This window comes from Gossypium raimondii, chromosome 6, assembly GCF_025698545.1.
Source record: "Gossypium raimondii isolate GPD5lz chromosome 6, ASM2569854v1, whole genome shotgun sequence".
Lineage (NCBI taxonomy): Eukaryota > Viridiplantae > Streptophyta > Magnoliopsida > Malvales > Malvaceae > Gossypium > Gossypium raimondii.
In genome coordinates this window covers 5552228-5567671 of record NC_068570.1, presented here as the reverse complement: position 1 = coordinate 5567671, position 15444 = coordinate 5552228, and the positions used below count along the sequence as shown (strand labels likewise).

The 15444-nt window shown below is 38.2% G+C and overlaps 1 protein-coding gene across 1 annotated transcript; it reads left to right on the top strand.

Moving 5' to 3' along the window:
- Window positions 1-1760: 1760 nt before the first annotated feature.
- Window positions 1761-4453, top strand: LOC105773758 (lysM domain-containing GPI-anchored protein 1). Its single transcript, XM_012595859.2, has 5 exons — window positions 1761-2933; window positions 3168-3285; window positions 3391-3552; window positions 3660-3691; window positions 3995-4453. The coding sequence occupies exons 1-5, from the start codon at window positions 2264-2266 to the stop codon at window positions 4273-4275; spliced, it is 1263 nt and encodes a 420-aa protein (XP_012451313.1). The 5' UTR covers window positions 1761-2263; the 3' UTR covers window positions 4276-4453.
- Window positions 4454-15444: the final 10991 nt, after the last annotated feature.

Genomic DNA, 15444 nt, shown 5'->3' with positions numbered 1-15444 from the left:
CCTATGTGTATGCAATTTTTAAATGTTCATGCAAATATTATAGATTTCCATGAACGCAAAATATGCATAATTTCAATAAGGAACAATTGTGTATAATACAATGTATTTTTGCATGTCTTGAATAAAAAAGCCCAAGGAAATTTTATGGGGAAAGGATGATTGAAAGTTGTTATGAATTAAATAGTTCGAGGAACCCTTAATAAGTTCATCGATGGAAGACATAGTAAGCTTTATTGTTCCTAAGGAAGGAGGTTGTACTACAGCATGCAAAATAGGTTTTTAGAGGCGTTTGAACAAAAAAAACGCCGCAAAAGATCAAGTATTAGCATCGTAAGCATTGATGCTATCTTCGCACAAGAAGCCATAGGGTTTGCGAAGGAATTGAGTATATGTTTTGATGGCATCAATACATGAACAATAGTCATAATTTTTAAATTTATTGGAACGAAATATTGTAGTTTTTTCCATTGAGCTATTTGTACTGAAATAATGGTGATGGGGTAAATGCAAAATCATGATTTAATGTTGTGATGAATGGTGTTTTTATATTTCCATTGATCCATTATGAATAATAGTACTGTAGTTGTACAATTTAAGATTGAACTAAGATAAATATTGTAATAATACAACTGTAGGCTTATGAGTGACTTTCTTTTTAATGTATATAACTTAAAAACAACAATAAAGGGTTACTAATTTAAATAAATATTTTTATTAAATTAATATATTTTATAAAAATATTAAAAGGTATATTAATCATTTGGGAATATTTAAGATTTTGGGTTTTATAGTTTGGTATGAGCATTGATGTTAATGCAAGAGAACGTGGGTTCGAGTGTGCTGTACATTATCCTCTTAGTTATAGGATGGGAAGTGCTTTGGATAGTTTTAAGTATTGTCTATAAAAAAATAAAAAGAAAGCATCAGAATTCATAATAAAATTATTTAAATTTTTTTAAATTTTAAACTTTTAAAAGTTAATAGTAATAAATTATAAATTATAAATTAAAAGTATGTTAATTATTATAATATGTATTCATCGTAATCAAATCAAAGAATATTATTACAATAATATTCCATCTATTCAAACTATTGTTAGAACTATTCCATTGCAAGTTATTACATTACAGCCTATTGGGTTCCAGTAAACCAAAGACATTGTTGGTGTTTTACATATTTCATTATTAGTATTCATATTACGAAATGCGGGAGACGCGCCGACTTGAAGCGTGGGAGAGGGAGCGATGGTGGTATAGTGGTATGTAATGTCTGAAACCGCAACATTGAAGGAAAAAGGAAAAAGGGAAAACCAGAAGCAGAAATTCTTTGCCTTTGGTCCACCCACGCCCCTGGAAAGGCTACCCCCGGGTAGTGTTGTCTTGTAGGGCAGCCCGGGCAGGCAGATTTATGCGCTCCAAAATCTCAAAAGCCACATAACTGAATTTCCCAAATACACCCTAATCTCAAAGCCTAATACCACCCACTCTTGAGTTAGAAATGATAATTTTAATTAAATTGTATTATTATGAAATTATCAAAACATTTTTTTATTGCTAAATTATTAAAAGAGTACAAAACAACAAATAATTGAAGCTCTGTGATAACAATGTAAGGTTTACAATTCAAGCTTGGGCATGTTCTAAACAGGGGGAAACATACAAAAAAGAACAAGGGCAGATTAGTCTTGACACAAAAAATGTAATAATGCTTTGAAGACACTAATATCGAGAATCTGACGTGTCTCTTCACTTTATGCAAGAAAAAACACATTGCTTTCCCTTCCTCACCTCCCCCATCCTCTGTTCTTTCTTCTTCTTTGCTGCTTTAGTCCATTTTTTTCTGAAAAAAATAAAAGAGAAGAAAACAATAAGCCCAAACCCTAAACACTGAACATTTCCCAGCTTGAGAGCAGCCATATTTATGCTGTTGAAGTTTCAACATTATAGTGAAAGTGAAGGAGCAAAGCCAGCTGATAAACCTTAGAAACCTTCAATGGCCGCTACATTTGTCCATTAGTTTGAACCATAATAAGCAAAGAAGAAAAGGGTTCTTTTTTTTTTTTGTTTGTTTGTTTAATCTTGACTCTTTTTTTTTAGTCCATTCTCTCTAACACCCAAAACCCTTACTAAAGCAAAGAACCCAAAGCTCTTTTTGTCATATTCTTCCCCCCCCCCCCACATTTTTTTTTTGTTTTTCCCTGCCTTTAACTGAAGCGAAACAAGCAAAAAATAATCCCATATTCCTCAAGCCCCTGAACCTAACAATGCCAAACCCAAAACCCAATTTCCTTTCCTTTTACAAACTCCTTTGCTTCCTGCTTCTCACCGATGTAGCTTTGGTAGCTTCAAAATCAACAATCGAGCCTTGTTCCAACTCTGATTCATGCAATGCTTTGTTGGGGTACACTCTCTACACCGACCTGAAAGTCGCCGAGGTTGCTTCCCTCTTCCAGGTTGACCCCATTTCGGTCCTCACGGCCAATGCCATCGATATCTCTTACCCGGATGTCGAAAACCACATCCTTCCTTCCCAACTCTTCGTCAAGATCCCCATTCTATGTTCTTGTGTTGATGGGATTCGGAAATCGGTTTCCACTCACTACAAGACCCGACCCCAAGACACGCTTTCGTCGATTGCGGATTCTATTTACGCTGGTTTGGTGTCAGCTGACCAGATTAGGGAGGCTAACTCGATTGATGATCCTTCGGTTCTCGATGTTGGGCAAAACCTTGTTGTTCCTTTGCCGTGTACTTGTTTTAATGGGACTGATAATGGACTCCCTGCTATTTACCTTTCATATGTGGTGAAGCCAGTGGATACTTTAGCTGGAATTGCAGCGAGTTACTCCACTACCATAACAGATTTGATGAATGTTAATGCTATGGGGGGTACTTCTATTACGCCTGGCGACATTTTAGCTGTTCCTTTGTCAGGTAGTTGAGTGTTTGTCTTGCTTTTGTGGTAGGATTAGGCTTTATATTACTACTACAAAGTCCTTTGCTTTAAGATTTTCAGCGATTTAGCATTGTTAGTTCAAGCTAAGGCAGTGGTTGTGTGTTTCTATATTTAGCTTTGGGGAATTGAGTTGTGTTTTTATGTATCTACTTTGTTTATGTCTGTTTCATGAGCAGTGGAGGTTTAGTGTTGTTTTCTTTTGGTACTTGCAGCTTGTGCTTCGAATTTTCCTAAATATGCCTCGGATCATGGATTGATTGTGCCAAACGGGAGCTATGCTATTACTGCTAGCCATTGTGTTCAGTGCAGCTGTGGACCGGGGAGTCGCAAGTAATTGGGCTGTTTCATTTTTGTTTATTAGTTTTCGATTATAGTTGTCTTTACTGCTTGAGATTCATTCCCGTAAATATTACCTTTATCGATTGTTTCGTACAGTTTGTACTGCATGCCTGCTTCTTTGGCTGTTTCTTGTTCAAGCATGCAATGTAAAAGCAGCAATCTCATGCTAGGGAACGTTACAGTGCAGCAAAGTAGTGCTGGATGCAATGTCACTTCTTGTGCTTATAGTGGTTATGCAAACGGCACCATTATCACTTCGTAAGCTACAACTTTTAGCCACTTTTGTTGACGGTTATGCGAAAAGTGGTTCATATGTTTGAGTTTTCTCCAATAAATGAACCTATCAACTTGTCCTTGTTCTGCAGGTTGTCATCATCTCTCCAACCTCGATGTCCAGGTAAGAAGTTTATACAATCACTGTTCTTATAGGTTATGATTCCAAAACACATAAATACTAGAAATTGTTTTACTTTAGGGGATTGGGGACTTCCCTAATTGAATACAATAGATATGAATCCATTTGTTACCTTCACCGGTGCATATTGTTGACTTCCGGTGCTGCTTCTTTCAAACAAATAAAAGTTTCCGCTACAGGGACAAGACTTGTGATACTTTTTAGAATTTACAAATATTTCTATATAGTCATAGAAAGCTTCTTGACCGATCTAAATTTTGAACTGCATTTCGCAAAATAATGCAGGACCACAGCAATTTCCTCCCCTTGTAGCCCCACCTACATACGTAACGCGGGATTCAGTTTTTGCCCCAGCACCTGCACCCCAGTCAGATGGTGCCACCACCGCAACAGTGCCCAAGACTTCTACAGTGCCATCTACTGGGTCTCTTCCTGGATTTCCCCCAGCAGGTGCCCCTTTCGGAAGCTTATCTAATGCTTCGACATTGATGAATTCAGCTGCCGCCCTTCCTGCTGCACTTATGATGTACTTGCTTGCCAAATTAATCTCACCCTTGTCATTGTAATTTTGCTTGTAAGTTGTGGTGGCTATTTGGTTTGTAATGTTGCTTAGTTTTTGACCTGTCCCGCCTCTTTGTTCGTTCTATGTAACTTTGTTCAAGACTGTATTTACATTTTCCGGGTGGGTTCTCAAAACTCACTAGTGAAGCTAATTTGCTTGATTGATCATGGCAGTTTTCGACATGCCTTGCGTTTCTGTTTATTGAATCCTATGTTATTTAGGGCGTCAAATATGGGTATATAAGAGTCACGGGGGTATGGTTAGAATTTTTTAATTTTTCATATTTTTGGAGGTTTATTTCTGGACCTGCTTATCAGACTAGGTACTAGGAGTAAAAAACACATGACTATAATCAGTATCGTTAATAATTTTAACAACAATTTCAGCATCAACTTCAATTTTCAATCTAGGTAGGATGAGTTGATGAGCAAGAATAAGACCATCTTTGAGTGCTCAAAGCTCAACTTCGACACTCCTACAAGAGGGGATGTGTATGTGCGATCCTATAATCCATTTCCTGTTCTCGTCTCTTAGGATTGTATCAGCCCCTCCTTTCCCAGGGTTCTCAATGGAAGACCCATCAGTATTTAATTTAGCATAACCCGCTAATGGTGGCTGCCACTTGACTGGTATAAAGCGAGGATAAGGCTTTTTTTTTTTTTTTTCCGGCAAGCGCAAAGTACTCTCCCGCTTTGCAGATAGCTCTCTTGGGGATTCCTCAATTCTGGAAGTGTTCCTAGAGATTTTTACATTCCTGTGCAGCCATATTTCCCACAAAAGAAAAGAAAAAAACCAGTGTTGTTTGAACCAGCTGGTTGGACCGGGAACCGATTGGGGCACCGGTCCGGAGAGTGACTTTGAATTGGTTAGACCAGGCACCGGTTGAACCAATTTTTTTATTTTTTTTATAATTTTTAATTGGATTGGTCGAACCGACAAACCAGTGACCTGATCGGTTCAATCACTGATCCGGTTTAAAAAACATTAGAAAAAGACACATTCATGGGTATCCTATGTTTTATGTGGAAGGCTCGAGTAACCACATTATGTTTAGGCCATTCCGCCCAACTAAGAGCTTCAACAGATTGAGACGGGGGAGCACCAGTAGCATCCATCATTCAGGCAGTCATGGGTTTCATGATAGTGCCTTAATAAATGGTGGATAGTTTCAGGGTAAATCGAGCAAAGAGGGCAGTTATCCGCTACCTCCATTCCTCTTTTCCTAAGGAAAACTGAGGTTGGAATCACTTCGTGGACACATTCCCATATAAAAAACTTCAGTTTAGGAGGCAAATTTGCTTTCCATAGCCAGTTCCAATTCATGTCAGCCGAACCGGCAGTGTATCTAAGAGTCCCAACAATTTGGTGGCAAGCACTACTTACTGAGATATCCCCATTTTGGTGATGATCTTGTGCAAAGTATTGTAAAGGCTTATAGGACGAAATTGGGACACAATCATAAGGTTAGTGATTTTAGGGATAAATGTGATGAGAGTATCATTAATGCCATCAAGAATCTTACAGGTTTTGATCACATCAATAACCATATCACACACTTTTTCCTTCACCGTTTCCCAACATTTTTGGAAAAAGAAGGGATGAAGTCCATCCAGTCCCGAGGCTTTATAAGGGTTAGAGGAGAAAACTACTCTATTAATCTCTTCCTCTCTAATAGGTTCATTCGAAGTTCTTCTATCCACCCCCGATAACAAGACCCAACCAAAAGTCGTAGACTCAAACAAGGATGAGATTTGCATTTTATTGGTCTTATAAAGATTTTAAAAGAAAGATAATAATGTTACAAATTTTCATTCCCTCCGTCACCCACTCCCCCTTAGCATAGTTGATGCCCTCAATTCTATTAAAACTTCTAAGCGTAAGAGTGGTAGTTAACCTTAGAATTCATTACTCAAAGATCTTCCTCCCGTTTAAGCACATCTTGATATTCGGACATATGTTGTCCTTGAAGATTAACTAGAAAATCATGAGGGTCAAGTTTAAAAGCTTTCTCAATTTTATTGAATCAGGCTAAAAGTTTCTTCTTTTTTAAGAAGACATTTTCAAAACACGTACAGTTCTAATCATTGATGGGGTCGAATCCACCAATATAAACCTACGCCTTAGTTTGCAAATTATGCAGTATAGGGAGTAGGGTCGATCCCTCAGAGACTGGTTTATTGTAAATTGTTACTCGCTTGACCAGATTTATGTCGGGGCAGCTGTCGTGCCCAAGATGTTCGGGGGGAATAAAAATTTAAGAACCTGAAATTAACAGAAAAATAACGTCAAAAGTAAAAGTTGAAAACAGAATAATAAAAACCGTGAAATAAATATTAAGAAAAATTAATTAGAATGAGCTCAGCTTTAGGCGCGAATTTTCCTCGTCTTTGAACCGATCCTCGAAATTGGATGAACTCTTCTTTTCCAATAAGCTAGTTATAGCTACCAAGGACGCCTCGGACGCCAACTCTTCCTTGTGTAAATTAGTTATGGAACGTCCAATAACTAACTCTTACCGATCGAACAACCACGAAACGTTCGTGATTTAGAACTCCAGCAGCTTTGCGTTCTAGAAGAGCCTAGCTCGAACCAATGCCCTCAACCGCCTGGGACATTTAAATCTGGTTACTCCTTCCCTTGATAGAACCAAACAACAATCTCCACTTGGCACGCCAATGTGTTCACAGAAAACCGATTAGAAACGTTCCTTTCGGAATTCCAACTGTACGTCTAATCACACTAAATCAAACGACGTCTTTTTTGACTTAGTGTTGATCTGACTTTATGAGCTGACAAATTCGTACTCTTAATCCGGAGAAGTAATAAGTACTGAAATTTTAGGAGTTAAATGGCTCGGGTTCGTAACTCACGGGTTTTGACAAGGCTAATTTCGGCCTAAAGCTGAAAATAGGTTTAGTTGGCTAAAATTTGGGACATGTTGGTATTTGATAAATTAATTTAGGTAAATGGGTGAAAAGGTGGGTGATGTGATTGAGTATGGGGGTTGGAATATATTAAAGTGGGGTGGTTGACTATTTGGAAAAAAATTGAAAAAAGAATTGCAAATGGCTTGATTTGGTGATTAGCTACTAGAAATAAAAAATTGAAGGAAAGGAAACTAAAGAAACAACAATGCTACGTGAGAAAAGAGAGAATGTATTGAAAGACAAGAACTTAATATTTTTGATTGATTAATAAATGAACAATACATGCTCTATTTATACTAGATGATTTACTAAATTAGGAGCCAACTAGTCATAGAAAATTAAGGAAAAAAAATATTCCATGACAAAAAATATCCCAAAATAATCTCCCCCACTAAGTCAACAAAATTTTCAGCTAATTAATATTGGAAAAATTCTACTTTGGCCCTCCTTCTTTGCTTCTTTCTTTAATTTGGTCCAATTGTTTCCTTTTTCTTCTATTTAGCCCCAAATTGCATTCTTGCACAAAATGCAATAAATATGGCAAAATTAGTGGTGCATTCTCCTAAATTAACCAATTTAATTACATTAAATATGTAACTTTAGCATTTAATCAAATCTCCCCTACTTAGCTTATGCTAGTCCTCGAGCATTTTGTATGTTTCTGCAAAAGGAAAAATTTCCTCCAAAATAGGACTTGACCCTCATAGATTGCACAATTCAACAATTTAATCATAGCACATTAACATCTCATATAACCTAGCCTAATAAGTAAGTAAATATATTTCAGAATTTATGAGAGCTTGATAGGCTTACCTTTCATTTTATTATTTTTGTACTTAGGGCATTTTCGAATTTTTTGACGCGAGACATGATGACAACCCAAGCACCATGTTCTGGTTACTCGATTCGGACGTCTCTAAGCGGGTTATTTCGCCCTACTCATGATAACTTGTTAGCGGAGTGAGTGCAAAGAAATTTGGCAGCCACACGAACCTTTTTACGCGAGATGTAATGACAACCCAAGCACTACGTTCCGGTTACTCAGCCCGATGTACAACCCCAATTTTTCACTCTTAACATTTGTATCAGAGGAGTATTATTATTCATTTTTTTTCTCTTTTTTTTTTCAAATATTTGACATATGATAAAAGGTAGGCAATCAAGCAAAGTCATAATTCCCAAAAATTTCTTACCTACTAAGTCTAGGTTATTGAAAAGTTTCATGTGTTAGAGAATTAAATAGCTAAATAGGTCAAGCCATAAGTGTAACATCAAAAGAAAAATTTTACCTTTTACCGAAAACATGCAAAAACAGCGACAACAGATAAGCAAATTAGAACAAATTTATATTTCCCTCCCCCTACTTATTTTACATTGTCCCAATATAATTTAAAGAATAAAAGTAAAGATAAGTAGGAGAAAGAGAGAAAAAGAAACTCCCCATGTATTTCAACGTCGTGGAGGGTGATCTCATAGGTAGAGTGGGCCTTGGCTGAAATAAAAAGAATTTTGTGGGTTGACATGTGGAATTTAATTTTGTCTTGGAATGTTTTCTTGCAAAAATAAAAATGAAAATAAAATAAAATAAAATAAAATAGTAAAAATAAATAATAACAATAATAGGAAAATTAAAAAATTTTATTTTTTCAAATTTAATAGCTAAGTAATAATCTCAAGAAATAAATTTTTTAAAAAAATCAAGATTACGAGATTCAGTAAAATAGTCGTGAAAAATGCACCAAGTAAGTTCCCAGGAAAGAGAGGTGAGTTACAATGGACATACTTAAGTACCAAGTCTTTCATTAGACAGAACTAATCATCGACATGCATTTTCATTTTCCATTTAACTAAAAATTTATTTGCATAAAGGAAAAGAAAGTTTGGGTTGCCTCCCAACAGCGCTCTATTTAACGTCGTTAGCTCGACGACCTGTTATTCAAATTCTGGGCTCCTCGAGAACAATTTCCTCAACCGTTTGTGTTTGGAAATTCTCGTAGAAGGGTTTCAGTCGTTGACCATTCACCTTAAAGAACTTCCGGGTTTCTTCGCTTTGAATTTTCACTGCACCATTCGAGAATAAATTAGTAATAGTAAATGGACCTATCCATTTGGATCGAAGCTTACCAGCGAAAATTTTTAAGGTGGAGTCGTATAGGAGAACTTTTTGTCCTATTAAAAATTGCTTCCTAGTGATCATCTTATCGTGGAATGCCTTCGTCTTTTCTTTATAAACTCGAGCATTTTCGTATGCATCGTTTCTAATTTCCTCGAGTTCCTGGATGTCCAACTTTCGAGCCCTTCTTGTGGTCTCCATCTCCATATTACACTGCTTAACTGCCCAAAATGCTTTGTGCTCTAATTCGACCGGGAGATGGCACGGTTTACCAAAAACAAGTCGATAAGGTGACATGCCTATTGGTCCCTTGTAAGTCATCCTATAAGCCCACAAGTCGTCATTTAATCTCAAGCTCCAATCCTTTCAGTTAGGTTTAACAGTCTTCTCCAAGATGGACTTGATTTCACGGTTTGACACTTCAGCTTGCCCGTTTGTTTGTGGATGGTAAGCAGTAGAAATTCGTTGAGTTACTCCATACTTCTCCATAAGTGCACTTACGAGCTTATTGCAGAAATGAGTTCCTCTGTCGCTGATTAATGCTCGTGGGGTGCCATACCTGGAAAAGATAGAACTTTTAAGAAAGTCAACCACAGTCTTAGCATTATCATTACGAGTAGCCTTTGCCTCTATCCACTTAGAAACGTAATCAATAGCTAAAAGTATATAGAAATTTCTGAAAGAAAAAATAAAAGGACCCATAAAATTGATGCCCCACACATCAAAAATTTCACAAATATGGATGGGAGTAAGGGGCATCTCATTTCGACGGCCAAGATTACCGACTTTTTGGCATTTTTCACAGGTTTTACAGAATAAGAAGGCGTCATGAAATGTACTTGGCCAAAATAGTCCATACTCAAGAATTTTATGTTCGGTGCGTTTAGGTCCAAAGTGTCCTCCACATGCATAAGAATGACAAAGTTAAGATAGACTGTACCTCTGTTTCTGCTACACACCGTCGAATTACCTGATCGGAGCAATGCTTCCATAGGTAAAGATCGTCCCAAATGTAATATCGAGCATCCTTTTTAATCTTATCTTTTCTGGACCTTGGTAATTCTGAAGGTATAATACCTGTAACGAGATAATTTTCTATGTCTGCGTACCAAGGATGAACCGCATTTGCTGAAAATAGGTTTTCATCTGAGAAGTTGTCTTTCAATGATGTGTCATCTGTTGGAATCGGTAATCGACTCAGATGGTCAGCTACTAAGTTTTCGTATCCCTTCTTATCCCGGATTTCAAAATCAAATTCTTGCAGAAGTAGAATCCACCTAATTAGTCGAGGTTTTGCCTCCTTCTTGCCTATCAAATATTTCAAAGCTGCATGATCAGAAAAATAATCACTTTAGTTCCCAACAGGTAAGATCTAAGTTTATCTAAAGCAAACACAACAACTAATAATTCTTTCTCAGTGGTTGTGTAATTGCTTTGGGCAGCATCTAGTGTCTTCAAAGCATAGTAGATAACATGAGGCTCTTTCCCTATTCTTTGCCCAAGAACAGCTCCCACACTTCGATCACTTGTATCACACATGATTTCAAACGGGAAGTTCTAATTCGGTGGTTGCACTATGGGGGCTGAGGCCAATTTCTAGTTTAGTACGTCAAATGCATCTTTACAAGTCTAGTCAAATTTAAATTCTTTATCCTTCTGTAACAGACTGCAAAGCGGTTGTGCGATCTTCGAGAAGTCTTTTATGAATCGTCTGTAAAATCCTGCATGGCCAAGAAATGAACGAATTTCCTTCACAGATGTGGGGTAAGGTAATGAGTTGATAATATCCGTTTTTGCTTTATCGACCTTAATACCTTCTGAGGAAACTATATGACCCAAAATTAACACTTTGTCAACCATGAAGTGGCATTTTTCATAATTTAAAACAAGATTAAATTCTAGGCATCTTTGTAATATCTTAGCAAGGTTATCGAGACATTCGTTAAAATAGTTACCGTACACCGTGAAATCATCCATGAAGACTTCAATGATTTTCTCGACATAATCGAAGAATATGCTCACCATACATCTCTGAAAAGTGGCCGGAGCATTACAGAGTCCAAATGGCATTCGTCTATATGCAAACGTTCCAAAGGGGCACGTGAAAGTTGTTTTATCTTGATCCTCTGGGGCCACCGGAATTTGGAAAAATCCTGAATATCCATCGAGACAACAATAATGAGTCTTACCAGCTATTCGCTCGAGCATTTGATCGATGAAAGATAGTGGAAAATGGTCCTTCCGGGTAGCTGCATTTAACTTTCTGTAATCGATGCAAACCCTCCATCCATTCTGGACTCGGGTAGGAACTAGCTCTCTAGACGAATTTTTCACCACTGTCACGCCAGTTTTCTTGGGCACGATATGAACCGGGCTAACCCAATCACTGTCGGAGATCAGGTATATCATTCCAGCATCCAACAATTTCTAGATTTCCTTCTTCACTACCTCCATCATGGGTGGATTAAGGCGCCTCTGAGCATCTCTTTTTGGTTTCGTGTTATCTTCGATGGAAATTCTGTGCATACAGGTGGATGGACTTAGCCCTTTTATGTCGGCTATTGTCCAACCAATAGCCTCTTTATAATCTCTCAGAACTCGAACTAGACTTTCCTCCTCGTCTTTGGTTAGTTTGTTTGACACTATTACCGGCAATGTGTCTTTCTCTCCCAAAAAGACGTACTTGTGGTGGTCCGGTAATGCTTTAAGATCCAAGGTTAGTGGCTGCAAAATCGAAGGCAACATTTTAGTTTAGGAAGGTAATAGTTCAAATTGGTTACCTTGATTTGTCAACGATGGTTGCGTCTCCAAGTGTTTGACAATTTCGCGCAACGGATCTTCTATAACTGCTAACTCCTTGAGACGACTTAAAACATCTATGTCAATGCTTCTGTAAAAGACAGTTTCCAATTCATCAAAGTCATGATATTCAGAATAATTTTGAGTTAAACAATCTATACTATCGATACTGGAAATATTTGATAACGAGTTAGGATGACTCATGGCTTCGTAGACATTGAATTTCACGATGTCGCCATCAAACTCCATTGTCAACGTTCCACTCTGAACATCAATTTTTGCACTTGCGGTGCTTAGGAACGGTCTTCCAAGTAAGATGTCAGACGAATTAGTTGTGTTATCATCCTCTATATTAATAATGTAGAAATCTGCAGGGAAAACTAATTCGTTAACTTTAACAAGGATGTCTTCAAGCAACCCTTCGGGATAAATGACTGACCTGTCCGCCAACTGGATAATTACTCCTGTCTTTTTCAAAGGACTCGCGTTAATCATCTTATATATAGGATAAGACATAACATTAATGGAAGCCCCTAAATCACACATGGCTTTCTTAATTCCTACATTACCTATCTCACAAGAAATAGTAAACATACATTGATCCTTGTATTTGGGCGGAACTTTCTTTTGCAGTACTGCGGAGACATTTTCTCCTACATTTACTCTTTCGTTACCTAGTAACCTCCTCTTGCTAGTACACAATTCTTTGAGAAATTTTGCATAGTGAGGGATTTGTTTGATAGCGTCGAGCAAAGGGATATTTACCTCTACCTTCCTGAACGTTTCGTAGATTACTTTTTCCTCATTTTCTTTCTTATCGTTCGCGAGTCTCCCTGGAAAAGGAGGTGGCACCATAACTGGTTTCTGAATTTCTGATTCTGGTTTGGCTTTTCGATCAGGGATCTACTTTTCTCGTTCCTTGTCTTGCCCAAGACTTTTGTCTGGAACTGGTTCCAGAATTTTTCCGCTACGAAGAGTTATTGCACTTGCATTCTGCCGATGATTCAGCTCTGTCTGGGAAGGTAATTTACCTTGAGACTCTAAACGATTAACTGCCTTCGAGAGTTTACTAACTTGATTAGTTAACTCTTGTATTGATGCGTCTGTCCTTTGTTGGTATTTTGCAGCATCGACAGCAAGTCTCTCCATAATAGCTTTTAGAGATGTGCTCGGCTTGGGTGGCAGTTACGGTGGTTGCAAAGGTCTCAGTTGGTATAACGGATTATATCGGGGATTAGCTCCGTAATTCAAGTTAGGATGATCCTTCCACCCGGGATTGTAGGTGTTGGAGAAAGGATCATAGCGTCTTTGCGGAGGTCCCGGGAAGCCTCCGACAGCGTCAACATGTGCCGTTGAATTTTCGTTAAGGATTGGACACAAATCTGTCGGATGTTCAGATGTAGTACAAATTCCACACAGTTGGGTCAGATTCTTCTTTTCTGTAAGCATAGATTGAACAATATTAGTGAGCTTATCCAATTTATCTTCTAAGGATGAAACGTTTACCCTATTAACCCTTCTCGTGGGTTCTAAATTTGGCCGATACTGTTGAGAATTTGCCATCATGGTGGATATTAGTTCTCTTGTCCTTTGAGGAGTCATATTGACTAGCGCCCCTCCACTAGCAGCGTCAATCATCTTCATTTCCATAGGGAGCAAACCCTCGTAGAAATATTGAAGAAGTGATTGTTCAGTCAAATCGTGTTGAGGACAACTTGCATACAGTTTTTTATATCGCTCCCAATAGTCGTAGAGCGATTCACTCTCCAATTGTCGAATTCCCACTATGTCTCTCCTAAGTTCAGCTGCTCGTGATGCTGGGAAAAACCTGTCAAGAAAAACACGAGATAAGTCATCCCACGTTGTAATATAACCGGGAGGTAAGTAAAATAACCATTCTCTTACTGTATCAACTAAAGAAAAAGGAAATGCCCGAAGTTTGATTTCATCTTCGGTTTCTTCCTGTGGTTTCATGCTTGAGCAGACCATGTGAAATTCTCTCAAGTGGGTATGTGGATTCTCATTCTTCAAGCCTCGAAAAGTGGGCAAAAGGTGAATCAGGCCTGACTTCAACTCGAACGGGGTTTCTCCGGCTGGATAGTTGATGCATAACGGTGTTTGCTCATTAGGAGCAGCGGCTAGCTGACGAATGGTTCGGTTCGCCATCCTTTCTGGTTCACCCAGGTTGTCTTCCGCCTCTTTTGTTTCACAAAGTGGTTTGGTCTCTGGTTCAACCACTTCAACTTGTTTTCCACGTTCAATTGCTTCTACACGTCTAAGAACTTCCATCTCTTTACGTAGCGCTCGTGCTGATTTTTCGATCTCTGGGTCGTATTCGAGATCTCCGGATGAAGATCTGGTCATAAAGATGATTTAAACAATTTGTAAGTGTTGCCAGTCCCCGACAACGGTGCCAAAACTGATGGGTGTCGAATCCACCAATATAAACCTACGCCTTAGTTTGCAAATTATGTAGTACAGGGAGTACGGTCAATCCCTCAGAGACTGGTTTACTGTAAATTGTTGCTCGCTTGACCAGATTTATGTCGGGGCAGCTGTCGTGCCCAAGACGTTCGGGGGGGATAAAAATTTAAGAACCTAAAATTAACAGAAAATAACGTCAAAAGTAAAAGTTGAAAACAGAATAATAAAAATCGTGAAATAAATATTAAGAAAAATTAATTAGAATGAGCTCAGCTTTAGGCGCGAATTTTCCTCGTCTTTGAACCGATCCTCGAAATTGGATGAACTCCTCTTTTCCAATAAGCTAGTTATAGCTACCAAGGACGCCTCGGACACCAACTCTTCCTTGTGTAAATTAGTTATGGAACGTCCAATAACTAACTCTTATCGATCGAACAACCACGAAACGTTCGTGATTTAGAACTCCGGCAGCTTTGCGTTCTAGAAGAGCCTAGCTCGAACCAATGCCCTCAACCGCGTGGGACATTTAAATCCGGTTACTCCTTCCCTTGACAGAACCAAACAACAATCTCCACTTGGCACACCAATGTGTTCACAGAAAACCGATTAGAAACGTTCCTTTCGGAATTCCAACTGTACGTCTAATCACACTAAATCAAACGACGTCTTTTTTGACTTAGTCTTGATCGACTTTATGAGTGACAAATTGTACTCTTAATCCGGAGAAGTAATAAGTACTGAAATTTTAGGAGTTAAATGGCTCGGGTTCGTAAATCACGGGTTTTGACAAGGCTAATTTCAGCCTAAAGCTGAAAATGGGTTTAGTTGGCTAAGGTTTGGGACATGTTGGTATTTGATAAATTAATTTAGGTAAATGGGTGAAAAGGTGGGTGATGTGGTTGAGTATGGA